The sequence below is a fragment of the Anoplophora glabripennis genome, unplaced genomic scaffold (assembly GCF_000390285.2).
Source record: "Anoplophora glabripennis isolate ALB-LARVAE unplaced genomic scaffold, Agla_2.0 scaffold304, whole genome shotgun sequence".
Taxonomy (NCBI): domain Eukaryota; kingdom Metazoa; phylum Arthropoda; class Insecta; order Coleoptera; family Cerambycidae; genus Anoplophora; species Anoplophora glabripennis.
In genome coordinates this window covers 446858-469278 of record NW_019416405.1, presented here as the reverse complement: position 1 = coordinate 469278, position 22421 = coordinate 446858, and the positions used below count along the sequence as shown (strand labels likewise).

At 33.7% G+C, this 22421-nt stretch overlaps 1 protein-coding gene across 3 annotated transcripts in view; it reads right to left on the bottom strand.

Annotated features, from left to right (window-relative positions):
* Positions 1-3087: 3087 nt before the first annotated feature.
* The window catches only part of LOC108911280 (uncharacterized protein CG43867), a 375733-nt gene continuing 356399 nt past the window's right edge, over positions 3088-22421 (bottom strand). The window contains exons 5-16 of one of the 3 annotated variants that reach the window (XM_018716179.1): positions 13717-14022; positions 13165-13506; positions 12679-12867; positions 12384-12498; positions 12116-12280; positions 11662-12062; positions 11445-11606; positions 11044-11262; positions 10703-10933; positions 5961-6318; positions 4805-5673; positions 3088-4094 (exon numbers count right to left, since the gene is read on the bottom strand). In XM_018716179.1, the coding sequence (XP_018571695.1) occupies positions 3630-4094; positions 4805-5673; positions 5961-6318; positions 10703-10933; positions 11044-11262; positions 11445-11606; positions 11662-12062; positions 12116-12280; positions 12384-12498; positions 12679-12867; positions 13165-13506; positions 13717-14022 (3822 nt within the window). In that variant the 3' untranslated portion in view covers positions 3088-3629. The remainder of the gene's footprint in view (positions 4095-4804; positions 5674-5960; positions 6319-10702; positions 10934-11043; positions 11263-11444; positions 11607-11661; positions 12063-12115; positions 12281-12383; positions 12499-12678; positions 12868-13164; positions 13507-13716; positions 14023-22421) is intronic. The other 2 variants (XM_018716181.1, XM_018716180.1) reach the window with 2 other exon arrangements.

Here is a 22421-nt window from a genome sequence, read left to right as displayed (position 1 = left end):
TTACCGAGTTTAATCCTTTTATTTATTCTTAATGAAATTTTTATGTACTCTAAACAACGAACATTCAATTATTTTCCAACGACTACTTGATCCTTCCACCGCTGATGTGATTTTTAGGTGGTATTTCTTTTGACTCTTTGGGACGATATTGTTTATAACTTTAAACGGGAATACAGACAAAATTCTCTAATAAAAGTTTATTAGATAAAAGAGAGCTTTTTAATGAGAAAAAAATGTTGGTATATTTCTGGAAAAAATATAACTGATGACGTCATTAGTCGTTTCTGTCAATTCCCAAAGATAATACTTTCATTTGAAAATGGAGCTTACCTCATTCCATTTGACACGTGTCCGAAATTTTAAAATTTTTTATATCCTCACAGTAGGCCCATACTATCGAGTTTGAGACACCCTGTACATTTCAATAAATTCCCGGGGGAATTCACGGGACAATGTTCTACAATCAGACATTTCACAAAACAAGAAATTAGTAAAGCACAACTTTCCCTGAACGTTACTGATATACGACGCATAATTTGCATCCACATTGAAACTTGCAAGCGAATTCATCCGTACATATACAAAATTTCTGTCGTTGACAGAAATCATGAGCGTCGTTCCTTAGGACTGTGCACTCAAAAATGTTTTTGTATGTACGTTTTTGAATGTGTATAAACGCGCACATAAACGTTCGTCTGTAGGGCCCTTACAGACTAAATAAATACATATATTATTGAAGTCAACCAACTGCTTTAATCAAATATTAATGAAACCAACCATAATTTGTTATAAATATTTATTTGTAAATAATAAATTAATTATACTATATTAATATATCAAATGTATATACCAAAAATTATCACTTAGTGAATTAGCAAAAAAATACAGAAAATATTGCCATTAGATGATACATATTCAATACAGTTTTTTAAACAAGTTCTTTTTAAAAATCTCAAAATGGTAACTATTGTCGAGCATGCATACATTTTTATGGTACAGGACTAGCAACTTACATTACATTAAAAATGAATGTATTCTAGGGAAAAAAGTCACATTTTATATGAAAATCCTGCAGGTTTTTCATTTTTATTAATTATTGAAGAATTTGCTGTTAGAGGTTGAATAGATAGGGAATTTTTCAAAGTATGACTTTTTTCCAGCATAGCTTCATATGGCACAACTTTTAACTGCAACAAGCAAAACAATAATGAATATTATACCGATCAATACAAAGGCTGTAAGAAACATTTTCGTCTCGACCATTTACAAATAGGCAATAACTTCAGAAGAATTGCTAATTATTTGTTTATTATATAATTGTCATTTTCTTAAGAAAGAGAGCGACATACTTTTAGTAAAAAAAAAAAACAGAGGTCCAACGTAAAGTACCTGTAATTTCCTTAACGTGTGTTCAAGATACTGCAAAAAATAGTAGGACAGAAAATCAAATTTAAAAAAATTTTAACGCAATGGTAAACAGTTTCTTTTATTTTCTTATTCCTTTGCGCGGTTCTGATTATATTTTATAAAACCCAAAACTTCCAAAGTCGCAATTTCATTGTCATATTTTTAAAAGCACACATCAAAGACCAAAAATCAATAAATATATTTTTTCAATTGCACAAATTTTATATTTAAAGACATTAAATTGTATGAAAAAAAATTTAAGGGATTGTAAATACATGCAATTCTTTTTTGAGGTACTTGAACAGTGGATATAATAGTATTAAATATCCAAATATTACCTGCACAAGCAAATAATTCTAGAAAATAATTCTTAATAAAGCTATGCCACTTTGTAGTGAATCCTACCCATACTCTTTGCAATAAATTACATAATTTGGATAAGCTTAATACAATAGTTAATCTTGTAAGCTACTAAAATTCTTTTAAAATATCCTAAATAAGAAATGTATGAGGGCGACTAAAATTTAAAAAATTTTGCTAAAAACTTTTTATCAAATTATAAAATTAATTTTTTGTAATAAAATAAATTTGTTATTGCCTTTTGAATGTGAAACTCATTAACTGGACTGATCAAATAATGGTCTATAAAAAGTTACAAGTCTGGTTAAAATACTCATTTTCCAATCAATAAATAATGGACAGAAATCACATTATTCGTAAGAATCAACTAGCAGTTTTTCTTCTTGGAGTACCTAATGCAACAACAAGTATTTATTATTTTGGGCATCTGAGCAAATGGGTTTAACAAAAATACTTTTATGGTAAAAATCGTAATTTCGAGTCATGAAATTCTTTTCAATGCATTTGCCAAAAATTTGATTGACTTAGATTACTAGAACTATTTGGATCAATTCAAATTAATTTATCTTTAATTTCGAACTTTTCTATGTCGAACGGGTCTCTGAAATATTTAAATCTAAAAATTCTTATTTTTAGATTTAAATTATTAAATTATGAAATAAAATTTAGTTGAAAACTGTTCCAGTTGTAAAGAATTCCTAGTTTTGCTTAGTCACGCTTTGAATTGATAATATACAGGGTGATTCAGAACTTATCCAAAAAAAAATATTTGGATGTACAGGGGACTCTTACAAATACGATTTTGTAAAGAAAAAATAAAAAAGGGCAGTTCGAAAATGATTTAAAAATACACTTCTTCACGGCACTGAAAACTGGTCCACTGTAAAACCTGACCTTTTGCACAATGCAACCGGCATGGCGGCAAAGTGTAATAAAAACGGACAAAAACATGAAAGAATTTTGCAAGGAAAGAAATAAATAGAATTTTATAGCACCTATTATATATATCAACAAACTGATTTTGTCGTTATTGGTATTATTAATTAATCAAATTAATTTGTGGTTTGAAATAATAAAATTTGACATACCTGATGTTAGAACTGTTCAAAATTTTGTCAACCGACGTATAAACACATTTGGGTCCATCTTACTCAGTTTCTACAAACTAACACAAATGCTGTCTTGTTTCATCATAACACAAATGCTTCGCCATAATACAAATGTTTTCTTGCTTCACCATAAATTAAAACAATATCCATCAGTTCCGAGTTGCTATACTCGCATGCCATTTTTGACACTAACTACTAAAAAACTATTGTAAACACTATGGCAATGACAATTGTAAAATCGGATTTCAATATTCGGAGTCGCTGAGGCCATGTGACTCTCCACACGTATTATGAATTACGTTAGAGGCTAGTTTTACAAAAAAATTTTTTACGATATTGACTCCATTTCTCATACCGCATCTATTCCCAAATTTTTTTGGATATGTTGTGAATCGCACTGTATATAATGTACATACATTAGATTGCAAATGAAGGAATTTTTAAACTTAAAATTTAATATAGAAGTCATTAGTCATTTCACCTATCATTGTCTTAAAATCCATTCAAATAAGGTACCTGAATATATCATTACAATCCCTCATACTTTTCTTATCATCCACAACAGAAAAAAAAAAACAGCAACCGTAGATAAAAAAATCGATACTGGATCTATATACACACACATATTAACATATCTATCCCAGTCTATATACAATTCCACACTTTCTGGCACAACAAAAAGCTTTTAATCACAATGAAACTGAAAGGTCAACAGATCTACAGTCGCTTACAAGTAACACAGTCGGACCTGTATCACGCTAGGCCGGAATCAACATGAGTCCTTCGTTTAGAATCAGAACGTTGCACGCCATGATCCGGAGTCGACTTCAGGATGTCGGGCTGACTTTGGTTGGCAATAGTTTGACTAATAATGGACTGGTTCACTACAGACTGGTTGACAGAGACCATAGTTCCTCTACTAAGTGTACCTAAAAGTGGCGTGCCGGGATTGTTAATTAGCAGATTCATGTAGTCTGCTATAAGCAGAGTGAGTTCTAATATTTTGGGTTTGCTAAGTGAGAATATCAGTTTTTGGGATGGCTGCTGATCGTTTTGAGTAACGACCAACATAAAATCTTCCTGGCAGCCTCCGAACGTTAGGACATTCGTGTAAGGGTAGCGCACTCGTTGCTGCATTGTTGCCAAGTCTAGGACCGTTATGGAGTCTTCGTTTACTGCCAGCCAGATCATCGGGGAGTCCTGTTGCCTTATTCTCGCCTGTGAATGGATATGTATCCCTTAATTCATCTTAGTTTATAAATTTGTATCAAAATGCCACAAGAAATCAATGTTATTATTTGTAAAGTGTGTTTGTTGCAAAATTACTTAATTTAAAATTTGAATTCATGTCGTCAAAACAATTAAAAAACTTTTGTGAATACGTACCCCGAAACATTTGGATTTTGAGTAAGTGTTTATAAAATTTGGAAAAAAAAATAAGACAAGAACAGACCGCAATAAGCGTGTTTTTTTCAGAAACTGTATGGATAGGAACACCTCCTAAATCCTTGTCTTTAGAGATTTTAGAAAATATTATATAATCGTTTACAAATTGCAACGAAGCATTTCTGGCATTCATACAACTTTTTTTTTCCTATTTTGATGACACGAACTGAAATTTTAGGTTTTAAAATTTAAAATGTTAATTTTTTCAATGAATCTGAAAACACTTAATATTTCCGAAACAGTTGAAGATAGGTATAGGACATTTTCCATGAAATATGTCTAGAATTTTCTGAAGAATCCAAAAATTGAATAATATACAGGGTGTTGCATTTAAAATAAGAAAGTTGGTATTGATCACTGTGATATGACACACCCTGTATAAAAAGTTTATAATAAATTTATTTATTATTGAATTTATTCCATTTGTCTGATACACACTGTATATATTGCTATTACCACTATTTACTATTTATCTAATTTACCTGAAACAGAGTTGCTCCAAAGAAAGGCCACTTTCTCGTGCAATTCAAATATATCCTAACACAATCTGATTGCGTCCTCCCTTTGAGAGACCTCCATTTGGCCATCAACTTTGCTTGCAGTTCTGCTAGGCCTTCTTGGTTCAGTTGGTCCCTGTATCTATATGGATAAAATTTATCTACAGCATTGAGAGCTTGATTTGAATGTGCAGTCAATATGCCGTGAACATTATTCAGAGCATTCAGTGTACTCGAGTTTTGGAGAGATGATGGGGGACTAAGAGATCCATTTGCTGTAGACTTCGGACTTAAAGTGGTATTGACGTTCGGTTTGTTAGCGATCAAGGAACAATCTCCCATGTCTAACTGGGCCATTAACGAAGCTAACACTAGGGCAAATTCTCTGGTCAAAGGAAAGCGACCACTGACGATTTGCTTGTTAACCTGATAACACAGCAAAAGTCGTTCCTTTTCTGTCTCTAACCGCACGCAGTTCTTCCACCAAAGTCTATTTTTGTAAGTTAATCTAATCACTTTACTATTTTCAAACTTCCCTAGACCTTTCTCTCGCAATGCAATCTCCCATTTTGATATTAAGTCACATAATTTCGCATTAGGATCTAACGTATGCTCTAAATCTTTTTCTATCGGATCATCGCTGAATATTGCAAAGCCGTTATTTGTTCGACAGCCTATTTCATGAGCTAAAGAATCTTGAAATTCTTTTATTGTTGTGGAGCCATCAAAACTTGTAATGTGATAGGTGCCATTTAACAGATGGACAGGCATCGAATGTGGTAGTGAATGGTGCTGTGGGTTTTTCAGGAGAATGCTTAAAACTTCCATACGGGAAGGTTTCAATTCACGACCACCTGAAATACAGACGACAGAGAATTTAGAGCAGTTGAAAACAATGAGAGGAAAGACTGTTTTCAAAAATAATTTAGAATAGACATTTTTAAAAACAACGAAAAGTGGACCAGGAACAAAAAAATTGAAATAAATAATGTTGATGATGAAGTTTAGAACATTTTATTTCCCAATGAGAGAATTAAGTAAAATCTAGAAGCATTAGAGACTGTCTGAAGGCAGCATATACCAACTCTACATAAGATTTGCTATTAACTACACATTGTCAGAGATAAGCACAGTTACAAACCTGCTAAAATGGTCCTTTCTAGGGCTCGTTCGCAATATGCCGCATATTTTCCACACTCTGTTCTATTCTCGGCATTCCTCTGAAGGTGAAGCTTCAAAAACCACAACAATCTCGACGATTTGGGAACAAACAAACTCACCGCCAGCGCCAACAGCTGCCATCCCTGAAGCAGAGTATAAGAAGGGGGACCCTTCGGATCTTTATGTTCTTTATAGCACTCCTTGTGCTCCTTGTATTTTTCCTCCTGAGTGGCCTGTATATTGGACAAGGCGATTTGTTGATCAGAGGTCGTGCTATTTATACTTGGTGTCGTTGTCTCACAAGTAAACAGACTTTGCGTGGCGCAAAGAAGTAGTTGCTGAAAAGATTATTGGTGTTTCTTGTAGTCTGGAGATTTGGTATAATGCAAATGGCTAACACAAATCTCTGTGAACTATATGAAGGGTAGTGTCCGATGATGGATGATTTATTCAAAGCTTGGTAGTAAGGGATATGTATAATGAGTGTATAATTTGTATGATATAGTATTGTATTAAGTATATGTTTGAAATGGCTGTTTCAAGGTCTGAATACACTAAAACTATTTATTCCTCTGACATCAACATTCCAACAAATATTATTTGGGGAGAAAGGGGTACAACAAAATTACAAGTAAACAGTTTTCCTGAACTTCTTGTCTAGTTCTGCCATCTTTTCAGTGATACAACTACACTGCAGTATTGGAAAAATGTGTAAGTGTAAATATTTTTTCTTTGGCAAACTTATTAAAATAACTAACTGAAAAACAATAAATATTTCCATACTATGCACTTAATGTCCAGTTATACCGAGTATCTCAAAATGCCGCAGGATAAACTCCCTCATTTTTGTTTTGATTTTTAAAAACAAAATAACATCTTGATGACAGGCGATTGTTAACTTTTGCAGCTAATATTTTATGCTGTAACATTTTGTAGTAAGCTATACTGCAGCTAACTAGATTTCCATTAGTTGCGAAAAAAAATAAACTTCCAACACCCATTTCTGATACAAGTTTGCAAAAAAAGTTTAGTATATCACGTTCTACTCTTTTTCTTTTTGGTAAAATAACGATTACTAACAGGACAAAACAGAAAATGAATGTTTCTAGTTGCAAATATGTGTAAACTGTAAACATCCATTTTTTGAATCATTATTTTCCTATTACTTTATAAATTATAAATATCTATTATTATGATACAGAGATAATACAATCTAAATAATCTGCTGCTTTGTAAGTAATAGTGCCATTCTATATATAGGTACTATTTGCTTATGTGATGTGTACAAGTATTCAGAAATAAATAGAAGAAACAGAGATAGAACATACACAGGCATAGTCTATATTTCTCTATACTAATCTTCTAATAAACATCCATAATAAAAGTAAACAAAAATAATTGAAACACCAACATTCTTCTTCAGTTGCAAAAAGGGTAGCTACAACTAACATTAACATCTAGGGTGTTATTTTCCCCTGTTCCATGCAAAAAAGAGAACTATGTACAAATAATATTATTCTGAGGCGATTACAAATCAAAGATATGTTAAGACATAATTGAACAAACACATGTGACGTTTAGTATTATTGACATTGATTGTATTTAAATTGGTGTTAGATATTAGATATATATTATATGATTTCGACTAGTATTTCATATTTTTACTTTAAATTTTTTAAAGGTATTTCAGAAATATAAGCTTTTAGAAACAATGAATGTGCAAAAATATACGAATTGTACCCCATTTTGATAAAGCAAAAAAATTATATTAGACACTTTTTTCCATCTATAATAATCCTATTGTATGAAATAATGGGGTTTTGTTGGTAGTGATAGTAGTGGGATTAACAGAAAATAAAAATATGAGTGTGAGTCAAGCAAATGGCAAGTATTAAAAAAACTAAACATAAATCAGATCTTTTTAAAACTTATTTTAAGAAATCATATTACCATAATATATGTGATAAATAAATTGATATATACAGAGTATCCCACTAAGGTCGGCAGGGTACGATATAAAAGAAAGTATAGGTCTCAGAACTTTGGGAAAAACATTTTGATTAATAAATTTACCAAGAGAAATCACTGGAAATAGTTTTCAAGTTAGTAGTTCGTCCACTTGACTTGAATTTTTCTCAGAAATGTTTCCTATTCAGGTATTTTAAATAGTACAAATATGGATAACCGGATTCATTGCGCGTAACTTTTGTAATTGACATTTTGTTCTATCTCTCGACAGAAAGGGTGGGGGAAGCCCCTAATGTCTGGTCATAAAAAAGCATTTTTTTAAGATTGGCTCATCAAAAGCCCATAGTGTTATACCTCGTTGCAAAGGTCTTACCTCAATATGTAAACCTATAGATGACGTTATTTCAAAAGAATACCGTTTTAGGGATTTTTCTCAAAAATTCTAAATGCAATGCTGTAGTTTTCTTTACATAAATGAATTCAGTACAAAAAATTAATGAATATGGTATAAGTTTGAAATTTCTAACGATAAGTGTTGTTTATTTATTGGCGCTATTTATCAAAGTTTAGGTTGTTTCACGTTTTCTTAAAAAACTGAAATAGCAAGATAAAACTTTTTATAGGTTAGTTTGAAGAGCATAAAAATAGCTACATTTTGACGCTAAAAGGGGTTCAATATCTTTTTTTGCTATCAAGTTGTTAGTGAGCAGAAAATAAATAATGATAATGAATTGAGAAACGTGACACTTACGAAAAGACATTTAATTACCAAAACAAAACGTGTTTATAAAAGAATGTGCTGCATGCATTGCATTTAAAATTTTTGAGAAAATTCACAAAACGGCATGTTTTTGAAATCATGGTATGTATAGGTTTCCATATTAAGGTAAATGACATTACACATTCACTACGAGATAAAGCATGAAAAGACTTTTACAACGAGGTATAACACTATGGGCTTTTGATGAGCCAATTTTTAAAAAATGCATTTTTCTGATCATAATTAGGAGCTTCCTCCACCCTTTCGGTCGAGATATAGAACAAAATGTCAAAAACGAAAGTTACGCTATCCATTTTTTTCCCGAAGTTCTAAAACCTATACTTTCAATAATATCGTACCTCACCGACCTTAGAGGGACACCCTATATATACATAAGAAAACTTGATTTAATATTTCATCAAAAATGTTAATTATAATGTTAAGTAATATTAGTATATAACGCATGCTCGTTAACCTGCGGCCACGTTTTTTTTGAAGCACCGGAAATAAAAAGCTTTATTAAGCCACCATGCAGGATTGCTAAAATAAACAATGTTTAGAAAAAAATACACACGTTGGAAACATATGGCAGCATGACAGGTTTATAGACACGCCGATTTCAATTAAAACAAAGTATCTCAAAGCGGCAAAGAACCCGCTTGTACATAACAAGTTTTATGTGACGGTTACAATGGATGTAAATTGGTTCATACAAAATCATACTGATTCATGCAAGATGTCAGATTAATTCGTACAAATTTTTAAAGCATACAAATAAGTAGAAACCTCGAACGGTAGCCATAAGTGCAGTCCACTAAAAACTGTTTAAAAAAATTGATATACAGTAAAACTCGGTTATAACGAGCATTCACGGGAATGCAAAATTTGCTCGTTATACGCGAGTGCTCGTTATAGACGTCGCCATCGCCAACTATGCTGACAATTATTGGACACATAATTATAGCTGCATTGCACTTGTATTTTTATTTTCAAACATATAATATTATTTATCTACATAACATAGATACGTATAACTATAGGTTAAGTTACATTACATAGCATTTATTATTAACGAAAAAATTCTGTAATATTTTTTTGCACCACTCTTTTGCTTAATATCTCCTGACTGATATTTCTTTGCAACCGATCAGTGGCATTTAAGAACTGCTCGTTTTCTGGATATTTGAATTTGACGTATGATACTATGGTTTTTAACGCAGAGATGGCTTCATGTGTCGAAGGAACTGTAACCTCATCGCTTCCCGTCTCTTCTTCATCACTCTTCATCTATTGATGGGTTAATCGCTGTGTGATTTGAATTTCATTTGGGAATTCAGCCACTTCGAGATTTTCGTCTACCATGTCGTACTGAACTAAGTCAAAGACGTCAAAATTGGATATGTTTACGCAAGTTTTTGCGTTCATTTGATGTCATGTGCGTAAAAACTGGTTCTACGATAACTCGTTATAGCCGAGATCACTGTTGCGCGGGACCAAAATCAAAGCTCGTAATAGCCAAGCCCTCGTTATATACGAGTTCGTTATAGCCGAACAAAAATACACGTATTACATAGGGAATTCGGAAGGGACATTTCAATTTGCTCGTTATAACCAAGTGCTCATTATATCCCCTGCTCGTTATAAGCGAGTTCTACTGTAATAATAATAATAATAATAATAATATCTCTACCCCTCATTCTAACGACAAGAATTAGCCCAGAAGTCAGAGACTTGTGCGGAAGAGGAGGCGGCATATTATTATTATTATTAAGCCGGCCGCATTTGCGCCCAGGAACGAGATTATACTACGAATTCATATCCAATGTAACTGCTCCGTTTGTATAATTAAATAGTTTGCTTATGACATCATATGATTTTATATAAACAAATTTTCGGATGAATTCAAATCCAATGTAACCAGCGCCTTAGTGTTTTAAAAAGATCTGTAGTTATCTAAACTTAGTATAAAAACTAAATATAAGAAGCACACTTACGCCTTTTTTAAGCAATTTTTGTGTGGATACCTGGACTCCCAGTTTTGGCAAAGGGGCACTCTTGCTGGTCTGTTTGATGAGAGCACAAATTAGTTCAGCTTGCAGTTCTGGCATGTCCAAGCACTGTTGCAGGGCGTTCTGAGCCAGTACCACATGGTAGTCTATGCCGGCTTGATCCACTGCGGCTGACATGAAAAGCTGGAGACACTTAAACAGCTTTATCGCTTCGGCCTGTGAAAATAATATTTCAATTTTAGTCTATAAATATGGGGATAGTGAAAGATGAAATTTTCTTGTGCTCGAGAAGGCGCAACTTGTATGAAATAAAGTTGGTTACTTACTTGGAAAGTTTCAGTAGGCAGACTAGTTAGAGGAAAGTATGATGGTACAGCACCGTCTTTGGTACAAGGCACATGTAAAAGCACTGGATGTCTCCATAAGACGCAATTAGGGTCCCCATCAACTTCCATTAATTTATAAATCAGTTGTTCGTATTGGGTTCCGGTACTCGGACCCCCACCACTTGCTACCGTCAAATGATACAACCAAGCGTCTTTTTCCTACAAAAATTTGATTCAATTTTTTTAATGTACTCATACATATTAGGCACTTGTGTCAAAAGCTTTGTTAATATATAGCTTTGATCTTTGCAGAGTTATTTTCATTTCCATTGCTCAGTTTTTTAATTCAATTTACTTTATTGATAACTTTCTGCTCGTATCTAGTGACAAACTAGCCTTACCTGTTTTCCTGGTATAGCCAGGTAAGTAGGCGCTTGATTGGTTGGAAAAATACCAATAGTGAAATCCGGCTGCTCTGGATCCCGTTCTTCAGAATCAGAATCAGACAAATGTTCTATTTCTTCCACTCTAGCGTCTCTCATGTTAATTTGACCAAGTGGTGTCTAAAAAAAAAAAGAAAGCAAGTTTCTATGCCTTCCTTTAAAAACAAGAACTTACTGTATCCGTTGGAGCTTTGAAGTATAAAAACATTTTCCCTATTAGAACACACCAACAAGTTTTATCGTGGCCGCACTTATTCTTTTTTATCCAGCCCTGTATTGAGGGCTTATTTTCTTCTCTGCTCAAAAGTAGTTTAGTTGCATTTCTCCTTTGCACATTTTGTAAGATTTTAACCCAATCTTCCATAGCTGTAATCGAATCAGCCGTTAAATAGTAAGTTTTCTTCCCTGTATCGATTTCGAAAGTATTGGACCCTTCAGCTCGTGTTATTTTACATATTTCGTCCAATAAAATTTGACCTTGAGGCTTCCTATTAATATCATTTTGGCTCTTGTAATAGGTGAGGACTCCATTCTTTAAAACAAACCATTTCTTTCTCCATGTTTTTAATTTACCACCTTGAATAATTTTTATTAGAAACAGCGTGAGTGTAAGGAATGTAAATAAGTACCTAATTTTGCAAGTGAACCGCTTTTTTCCAAGCTTTCAATTCTCTTTGGACTATCTAAGTATGAAGCTCTAAGTAACATAGAAGATTCGAGGCTGGTGGTATCACAACTAAGAGCATCTGGAGGCACTGCGTAATCATCCGACATCCCCGATTCGAAAGAGGTGTCTGAAACACCTTTTTGTCAATATTAATTCAAAGAACAAAATAAAAGTTTTAGAATAATCAAATATAAAAAAATAATAACAAAAATTATGAACTGCCGAATTACCTCGTGTTTTACTTTTACTAGGAGAACCGCTACTACTTGATGCTGTTCTTTTTCCTGGACTAGATCCAGAAGTTTCTCCTGAACTTCTACTGTGAGTATTTGTCCCATCTACGGCCTGCATGTTTACAATTAAACAAATTTGTTTAGTAAATTTCATTTTTTGTTAACGAAACATTTAAGTAAAAGTCAATCCAAAAACAATTCAATGAAAAAATAGTAAGGGCAACATTGTTATCAGATATAAAGTAGTTCTGTCATTTGGGGTTTTTAAAAACAAAATTATTTTAAAACTTACAGTTGTATTATTTCCTTCACCATCACTGGAATCATCAGATGAATCACCAGTAAAAGGTATTGACCTAATTTGACTAGCTCGACCTTTAACTGTGGCATAAACAGGAACTGGTATGTCCTGATATCCAGCTTGTTCTGGACCAATATCACTCGGGGTAGTACCTGTTAGTGTTAAACCATCTGCGGCTACCTGTATCATATGCATATTATTACTTATTATTTGGAATAAACAATTTTTTAGTTGCGTACTTAGGCTATTTTGTTCGTCAATAAGAAATGAGTAGTTTACCACACCTATAAGCTGAACTAAAGATATGACCTCTATCTATCTCTATATTTAGATCTCAAAATCAATGTTTTATATTGACTTTAATACCTACTATATAGAATAGTGGTGGACAATAAAAAAGTTTCCACCTTACACTGTTTCATAAAAAGAAAAGTTATGGGTTGTACACCTTTTTCTTGTCCACGACTATATACAAACCTGATAAATTCTATCCTCCCAGCTCGGAAATCGATGTATCGGTGGTGTAGGAGCCCTGGGCCAAGCAACTTTCTCCCTACTCGGTGTATAGATTTCGGCATAGTCATGTGCCAAATCTGGATCACTTGCGCTGCTGCTGGGAATTCTTCCTATGCTAAGGTTGTCCACAGCGGCACGCAGTTCGTCTGTTAATGGATCCATACTGGAATTACTCGTGCCAAAGTTGACGCTGGTTACTAGGGTACTCGGTATGACTGGTTCAAAGTTAGAATTCGTAGATAAGCAGACGGATTGGTGCCTGCGGTGCCGTTGACTGCTTGTGCCAGTGGATGATGCGCCCAACTGGAATAATAAATTTCATCTTTTGAACATTTGATTCTTGTTTGTTTGCGTCACAAATAAAGGCGACAGCATAATTTTAAGAAGCTTTGTTGTTTATTCACCTCAAGTGCCAAATTTTAACAAAAATTTTTAGAATCTGATGTCGAGATCATGGAGATTTTATACTCTGAATAATTTGCGCTAGGACCAAACCATGAAAACAAAACTCACTTGTCTAGACTCAGGCGAACTGCTCTCCGACCTCCTCCTGTCCGCCAAGGCGAGATGGTTTTTGAGCAACTCTAGCTGCTGATTGCACTTAATGTTCTGCTCCTTGAGCGTCTGATTCTGTATCTCTAGTTCCTTGAGTTTATTCGTGACCCATTCCTTGATGCGGGCCGCTTTGGCTTCCACCTGTTTGGCGTCGTGCAGCCGCAGCTGACGCTGCTCCTCAACTTCACCCTCTAGCCTGTGGATCTGTGCGCTATTCGCGTCACTCTGCACTGACCATGCGAGCTTCTGTTCCATTATTCGTACCTGCAATTGAAATTATCAATTAATTACTATTATTTCTATTCCAACATAAATCAGAGAGAAATATTGGGCCATAACGACGTGCAGCGAAGGTAACGTAAAAATTATCTGAAGGAACATTTCTATCAATTTCAAACTGTTTAGTCATTAACTGCTGTTGAAGCAAACTCGAATCTGTGAGGTATTTCCGCATTTGTAAGTTTTCTCAAATACCACATGTTATCCACCAGGATATCCCGGTTAACGTCCAATTTATGGCGCAGATTCCGGGATTGACCGTATGTACATTTTTTCCCAATTTCGACCCCTCTGACGGTTTTTTTAAACATTGTAAAAGTTTAAATTGATTGTAAAGACAGACTAACAGTACTATGTATTGAAAAATCAATGGTGCGAGAAAAACCAAACTTTAATGGAAAAGTAATTGAAGTTTATTTCGGACAAAAGCAGAAGAATATACTCTCACTATAAAAAAAAATGTTGAACACAGTTTCCCTATATTTCAATATTTAAAATTAAACTGCCCAATTATATATATTTTTTTCAATACTTTGTAGGTATCTAAATTTTTCCGCACTCCCTAGAATGAAAGTCAAGAGCCGCCACTGTCTATAAGTATTACCAATAGGTAATATACATAGCTATTTATTTTAATGTGAACGTCTCATTTAACTAACATGTCGAAATATCATTAACGACAGGAATAAGTTCAACAATATCTACCCAATAAAAGTAGTTTATTCCATAAACCGTTCTAGTCGTGTAACGATTTATATTACTACTTTAGCCAGTTCTTTCCCTGTCAGCTAACTGTAACATACGCAGTGTAGTAAATTCTATATTTGTCATTCGTCACTCCCCATTACAAAAAATCCAACAAGCCAAAGTTAATGCACTGCTGGAATTTAGGGAATACGGTTCTATTTTTACAACCTGTCTGACTGCTGCTAAACAAACAATAATCTAATGCTGTTTTAAGAGCCCTTACACTCATCCAAAGATACTTTAAGAACAAAGGAAATTTTCCGCTTTTGAGCAGCACTGGAAATGTTTGATAACAAAAAAGTAAACCATTAATTTTCTTATCTATAGTTATTCCACAATTACCTACTAGCTGGTTCAAAAATCATGCTCGTTTGGTGTTTTGGTATTTAATAAAAACATTGTAAGTTAAGTAAATTTTATATACAGGGTGTCCCACTAAAAAGGTCGGCGAGGTACGATATTAGGGAAAGTATAGTAACTTTTGGAAAAAAGTTTGATTAATAAATCAACCAAGAGAAACCACTGGAAATAGTTTTCAAGTTCGTAGCTCGACGGGCGCAATCTACATACCAAAACATACAGTTGAATTTTTCTCAGAAATGTTTCCTATTCCGGTATATTAAATAGTAAAAAAATGGATAGACGGATTCATTACGCATAACTTTTGTTATCGAGATTTTGTTCTATCTCTCGACAGAAAGGGTGGGGGAAGCCCGTAATGTCTGATCAGAAAAATGCATTTTTTAAGGATTGGCTCATCAAAACTCCATCGTGTTATATCTCGTTGGAAAGGTATTTTCATGCTTTATCTCGTGATAAATAAGTGATAGGATAAATATTACATCAGTAGCAAATAAACAAATAAAAATTTGAAACGTTTAAACTTATTTGAAAACGAAATGTCAAACGCAGTTTTGAAAACGAAAACGGACTGATTTTCGAAACGTCTACTAACAAGTAAAATGCGTGATACAGTTGTCATGATCAATAGAAAAATATTGCTGAGACTAAATTTGTAGAGATATTATACGTAGATTTCTGAGTTACATTGAAGGTATGCATATGCAAGATATTTGGGATTACTCATGATTTTTGTAATACCATGTCAAATGTGTCCCCTAGCGATGAAATTAAGGAACTTGAAAATATATCACAACAACTTTTTTTGACCATATTTGTCAATAGATTTTTTACTTTAAAAAAACAGCACGAATGGTGTTGGACATATGACCGCTCCGTAGCTTTAACCGATCACGCTGTATATTATTTACACGATACCAATAAATCTAAATTATTATAAACATTACAAGTATTTAAAATTTACCAGAGGCCTCCATTGTTTCCAGCTCTGAAGGAACACCACTGACAAGCGAATACTGTAACACTCCGGATATGCCTCAAGATCCAAACGCAACTCTCAATTGCCACCGTGTCGCGGAAGTACGTTTCTCGTCTGCACACTATAATCGAATAGACCGACAACTGCAGCCGCGGTGGTGGTTGGGAGCACCGAAACGAGTTTAATCCGCTGCAAAAGCGACGCCACCGCGTCTCGACGTCGTCAGTGAACTTCCCCAGCGGGTGCAGGGAACCCTGGTCATCGCCTTACTGTCAGTGTGTGCGATGCCATACATAGGGCCGATACTCCCCTATTTGAAATGCTATGAGGGTGTCAGGACCGGCATTGGACATGGGATAAAATAGATACCGAGTCTTGTTTAATTAAAAAAAATGTTTTGAACAGGGTACACAGAAATGCGTTTAGAACATATTTTACTAAGGGAAGTTAATAAAGTTTAAATAAATATGGAAGCGTAACCATTAGGTTTTTTTTCTTAACCTTCCGATGTTCAGACAGAAAATGAGCTCCGGTGCTAGTCTGGTAACGTTGCCACGCGCATTTGAAAGAAGATGAATTTATTCAACCTGTCTGTACTCTGTACGGTATTGGTATTGTATTGCTTCAATTCCATTGAGTGTGACTTAATGACGTATCATTTAACTTATTAAGAAGCATCGACGACCAATCTTAAAAACTTGAGAAGGAAGGAGACAGTTCTGAGTTTATAAATCGCCATCTAAATGAAATTTCAGATTTATAGAAGAATTAGGTACTCAATAAAGCCTTTCGCCAAAAAAGTGAGTTTTTGCTATTTTTATTGAAATATTTACAGTTTAAAAAAATCAACCTGTTTGAACGTAAAATGTTTATTTAACACGATTGCGTACTCAGGTTATAAAGTAAACAAAAATATTACAAAATGAATTTCGCAATTCTCACCCTGGATCCGTGATCAGCGGCCCCGAAAACCCCCTATACTAAATTTGGCGCGAATGTTATTTTTTGAATATTTGGTCAGCCATCTTGGATACGCCATCTCGAATTTTGCAAAATTGACTTCGGATCCGTGATCAGCAACCCAGAAAACCCCTGTATACCAAAGAGTGACCGCAAAAATCGCAGAGAACTAAACGAAATAGATAAAAATATGCTTTTGGTCTCAAATTTTTCGTCGTAAAAAATTAAGATGAGCATAACTTTTAGTTTTTTGAAAATTTTTAAAAATCACCCCTATTTAGGGGTTGAAAAGACGCCCAAAATGAAGAATTGAATATTACCAATAAATATAAAAACTATTAGCATGTGAATTTTTCTATCGAATGATTCGTGATACAACGAAACATTTATTCTCATGACTGAAATAAGCGTGTTGAATTAGAAAATTCACCCATAAGCGCGCTCAGGGGGTGGAATCATCCCCAAAAATAGAGAATATCAGAAATAATTATTGTAAAAATTCCATATATTAAGATAATTCACATGCCAATAGTTTTTATATTAATTGGTAATATTCAAATTCTTCAATTTTTGACATTTTTTCAACCAATAAGTAGGGGTGATTTTAAAAATTTTCAAAATACTAAAAGCTATGCTCATTTCAGTTTTTTACGACTAGTAATTTGCGACCAAAAACATATTTTTATATATATTTTTTAATTCTCTGCGAATTGTGAAAAAACGGCCGAAAATCACAGGCTTTTTGCGGTCACTCTTTGGCGCGAATCTGTTATTTTTTGAAAATTCCTGATATCTGACTTAATTGAGGTCTTGAGGTTAGAAAAAAACTATCCATTCTGACAGCCATATAAATAAACATTTGAATATAGTATTTTTCCTAGCACTTTTTCGTGAATTTTTGCTATTTTTAACCTTTTTTTTTGAGGTTAGGAAATTCCTGTGATGTGATAACTCAATTCTGACACTGGATTCGTGATCAGGAGGCAAAAATACTACGGATAACATATGTCGCATGAAAAGTATGTACAGACAACTTTTTTGTGTGGCTGTGTTATTACCGAATACGTTTTTATTTAATTTGATGAACTACGCCAACGTTTTTGAATAGTACACTCCTCTAAAACATTATCTTAAAAACCTTTTCCGATTTCCAACCAAGACACAGAAATATATCATCGCAAACACAGAGGTTCATGTTTGCGATAGCCGCTTTCATAAATTTTCTTCCCGCAGACAGGGCCTTTACCAAAAAGTAAATGCATCGGGTCCCCCTCTGGGAATATACGAGGGTTGCTGTGAGACAGACAGGTCCAGGGTGGATTGCGGATTTAATCATCTATATTAGCGGCAATCTGTACTGCGGATCCGCCAATGGTAAGGAGGAAATGGAATGATCGTAATCGTGGCGTTTATGTGAGCACCGAATAAAATTTAATTAAGCCTCTCGAAACGTTTCGAGTGAAGTGTTAATTTGCCGTTGGAAGCAATGGAGATGGAAAGTAATATACAGCGTAACCAAAAAATTTCTCTTTTATCATTATTTATTTGGTTATAATATTGGGATATTATAATAAATGATTTGTGTTCGTTACTGCTAATTCAATGGAAATACCTTTGGAGTGAAAAAAGAGTAAAACCTGAGTTAACTAATGTCACAAACTTGTATCAGAAGTTTAAACTTATAGAGAAAAAAGCAAATTAAGAATATGTTTAAAACCGTTTTGGAACTGCTGAAATACATGTATTTTATCGCGGCATTTTCAAGTTTTCTTTTGAAAATGGCGCACTTATTTAGCAATCGCATGAGAGCGAATTGGATACGTCGCGCTGAAGCTTGTGTCCAAGCAAATGGTGGGTACATCGAACATTTTCTGTGAAAATCAGAAGGTGGCTCCTTGCAATGTTGAGGTAAGTGATATTTTAATATTATTACATTTTACTCAATACAAATCCGTGTATTTACAGTTCATTAACACCCTGTATATTATTACTACGTTTCAGAAAGTTAAAACTACTGCTAAAGTGACTTTGTGATAAACACATACATACCTAGCACGTTGTTGGTTCCAATAATTTTTAGAATGATTACATTATATACCTAAGTAAAATGTGTTCGTGTAAATTATAGACATAAAGCCCTGCGCACACTTGCGATTTTCAGTTGCATGACTATTTAGCTGCTAAAACAGAACATACGCAAATGCGTGCATATTCCTGTGTTCCATTAGAGTCGATTGGATATCGTAACAACAGAAAATTGGCACATGGGTTGAAAACGTAGAATCTATATTAATTTGTTAGTTATATATTCGTCCGCATCTTGAGTTTGCTGGAACTATATGGTCTTATGTGTCTCATATGGTCAGACATGCGGAGATGATCTCATACAGGGTTTGCTATAAAATCTACTCCACATATAACATCTTCGTCCGTAACAGAGATGTGAGACTACGAGATTTATGACTTAAAATTAAAGAAGGGACATTTTGACATCCGTACAAGACAGTACTTCTTACAGAATCGTGTGTTACTACCGAACAATGTAATTATTTTTGTTTCACATGTTTCACTTATTTAATTTCGGTATATTGGGATTACCTACTTTGTAATCATGTTCAGGTCTACATGTTGCAACTGACAGCAATAAGCTTAAGCTTCTATTTCCACATAACAATAACAACAATAACAATATCAATATACGGTCGTCGTATCGTCTCTATAATGAATACATATACATGTGCAACATTAAATAACTTCTATTTTGATTTTCGGAGGGAGAACGAGACAATACAACAAACCACCATCGACTCTGTTTGCATGAGTTACCCCTTTAAAAATTTGAAATATGTTTAGGGGTTGCCGTGACACTTCATTCAGCAGATGCTGTATCTTTATCCATATATGTATTTTATAATCAAATAACATTCAAACACTAGTTCTTATATATTTATGATTTAAGATTTAAGCTACGATCAGGTTTAAAATCTGCAATTAGTTATAATCGCCTTAGTATTATTAAAGTAAGATGATAACATGTTTTTTGACATGCAGGGAACAATACTTATCAATTGAAATATAATATTCACCGGAGACATTACTGATTAACGTCAAGTTTTATAATCACACTAAAGTCGGCTTTAAGTAAAGTTTCCTGATTACCATTGTAACATATTGTTGTGACAATGCCTCAAAGCTCCCTTAAGGTTAAACTACCTACCCTTTAGCTTATTATGTTCCTATGGTAATTGGCAAACTTTAGTAATTGGCAAACTTTACTTAAAGTCGACTTCAGTGTGACTGTAAAAAATTACATAATTTATTTATTTTTTTTTTGTTAAAATGACATGCTAATTTTAATTGTTAATTTTATTCTCCCGAGTAACATTTCACATTTTATCAAATCCAGGTCCATTTTTACTGTACAAATTGTTTCATTCCTCGACTAAAACTAGAAACTTTCTAATTTTAAAACTTTTCCCCACCTAACATATGATTAATAGGTAAACAAAAGGACCTACGCCACCGATGGATGACATAATAGATGACTCATTTAATTTTAACCTAGATACACTAGGGGGAAACGCCACCCTTCTCTTTACTTATGCCACTCTTTTGTTACGCATGTTTTTGATGTGTAAGTTATTACTGCAAATCGTCATTTCTACGTCGCTGAACCGGCTGACCCACAATACGTGTCCTTCATTAGTATGATTTCATAAGGGACCAAAAAGTGAAGTAGTGCTATGCTATGCTATGTGCTACTTTTATGATTTTGCATGATGTAAGGCCATTCAGTATTTTTGTTGTATAATTAACCGTATTCAGAAGGAAAGTTTTCTATGATTTCCATAACAATAAACATCAGACTAATCTAAATGATAAAAGAAGAAAGAGGACTTAATTTTAGAATCCTTCGAAAATATGGAGGCCTTTTTAAATTAAAATTTATGATATCAAATTATCTATAACATGAAATTACAAACGAAGGTAGAGTTGGAGTGTAGCCAATTCTTATTTATTACTTGCCTGTGAAAGAACCAAAATAAATTATTTCAATTGTTGTTGCTAACGATTATGATTGTCGGCAAGATTTAATGTTTGAAGTAAATTATTAACTATTGAAAAGTTCAAGCATTTCCAACATTGTTAATCATGAAAATGTAACATTTGAAATTCGTAAGAAATATAATAATTCTTGGGAATTTGCACGAGTTACAACTTTATTATTGAAATTATTCCCAGAATCAAATATGTGATAAACAATGACAGTTGCAAAAAGCTTTAAGAATACTGTTCTGCATATTCAAATTACTGTCAAATTCTTATGCCCAAAAAAAAACAGATAATTATTCATCTGATCACCATTCATTCTTGTAGTATATTAGATAATTCCAAAATGACATAATATTAAGAAGACCAACTTTTAGAAACAAAAGAGGGATCGTTACAGAAGTGAACCGAATATAATATGACTGAATTTGTCTGGGAATGACTCGTCATTATTTTCCAACTTCCTGTCTGTCTCGTTTAGAGTGACTCATGAAGTTCTAGTTTTTCCACACACTGATATTCTATAAAACACTTTTCCATAATTTGTTCTTGCTTCAAATGTTTACAAAACTATTAATCAAGAACAATATTTGAAATCCATACTCAAGTGGTGTATTGAGAAAAACCAGTAATATTGTTTCTTTCCCGTTCCTCTCTGTTATTCTAGATACAAACAATAATATAACAGGTATTTGCATCAATGAAAGACATACTAAGCTTTGAGTTATTACAACTATTAGCATGTTTCACATATTTTTACTTTCATAAAAATAACACTGACTGGTCTTTTTGGTACCAGGGTTTATTTCACTAATTTGTTAATTTTTTTTTCACAGGTGGCAAATCATCCTAAAAAATAAAGAAAAATACGGACAAATTTTCATTCCTGAATCCTAGTGTCTGCTTTAGTCACTGGTATATTTGGTCCTCTCGCAATAAATAAAACAATCAGAGCAAATTTATGTCCAATCCGGCACCGGGAACCAGAGAAGATAAGGTGAAACGAATGTGGAGAGAATTAATTCGAAAGTACTGCGCTCTGCATGCACAATAACTTACAGAAATATTCCGTCAGTTTTAAAATATCGCCTCTAACCCTTCCCCTACGGTTGCGAGCTGGAGTTAAGGACCTTTGATTTAGATTTTGGCACGTCGCCAGTAGATGTAATACGAGAATACGTCTAAAGTTCCAACAAATCTGGTGTGGTAAACAGAACTCTTTTCGAACCCTAGCTGGCAACGCACAGTTATAACCGTTTTGTCAGATTTAATCGATACAACGTGAAAT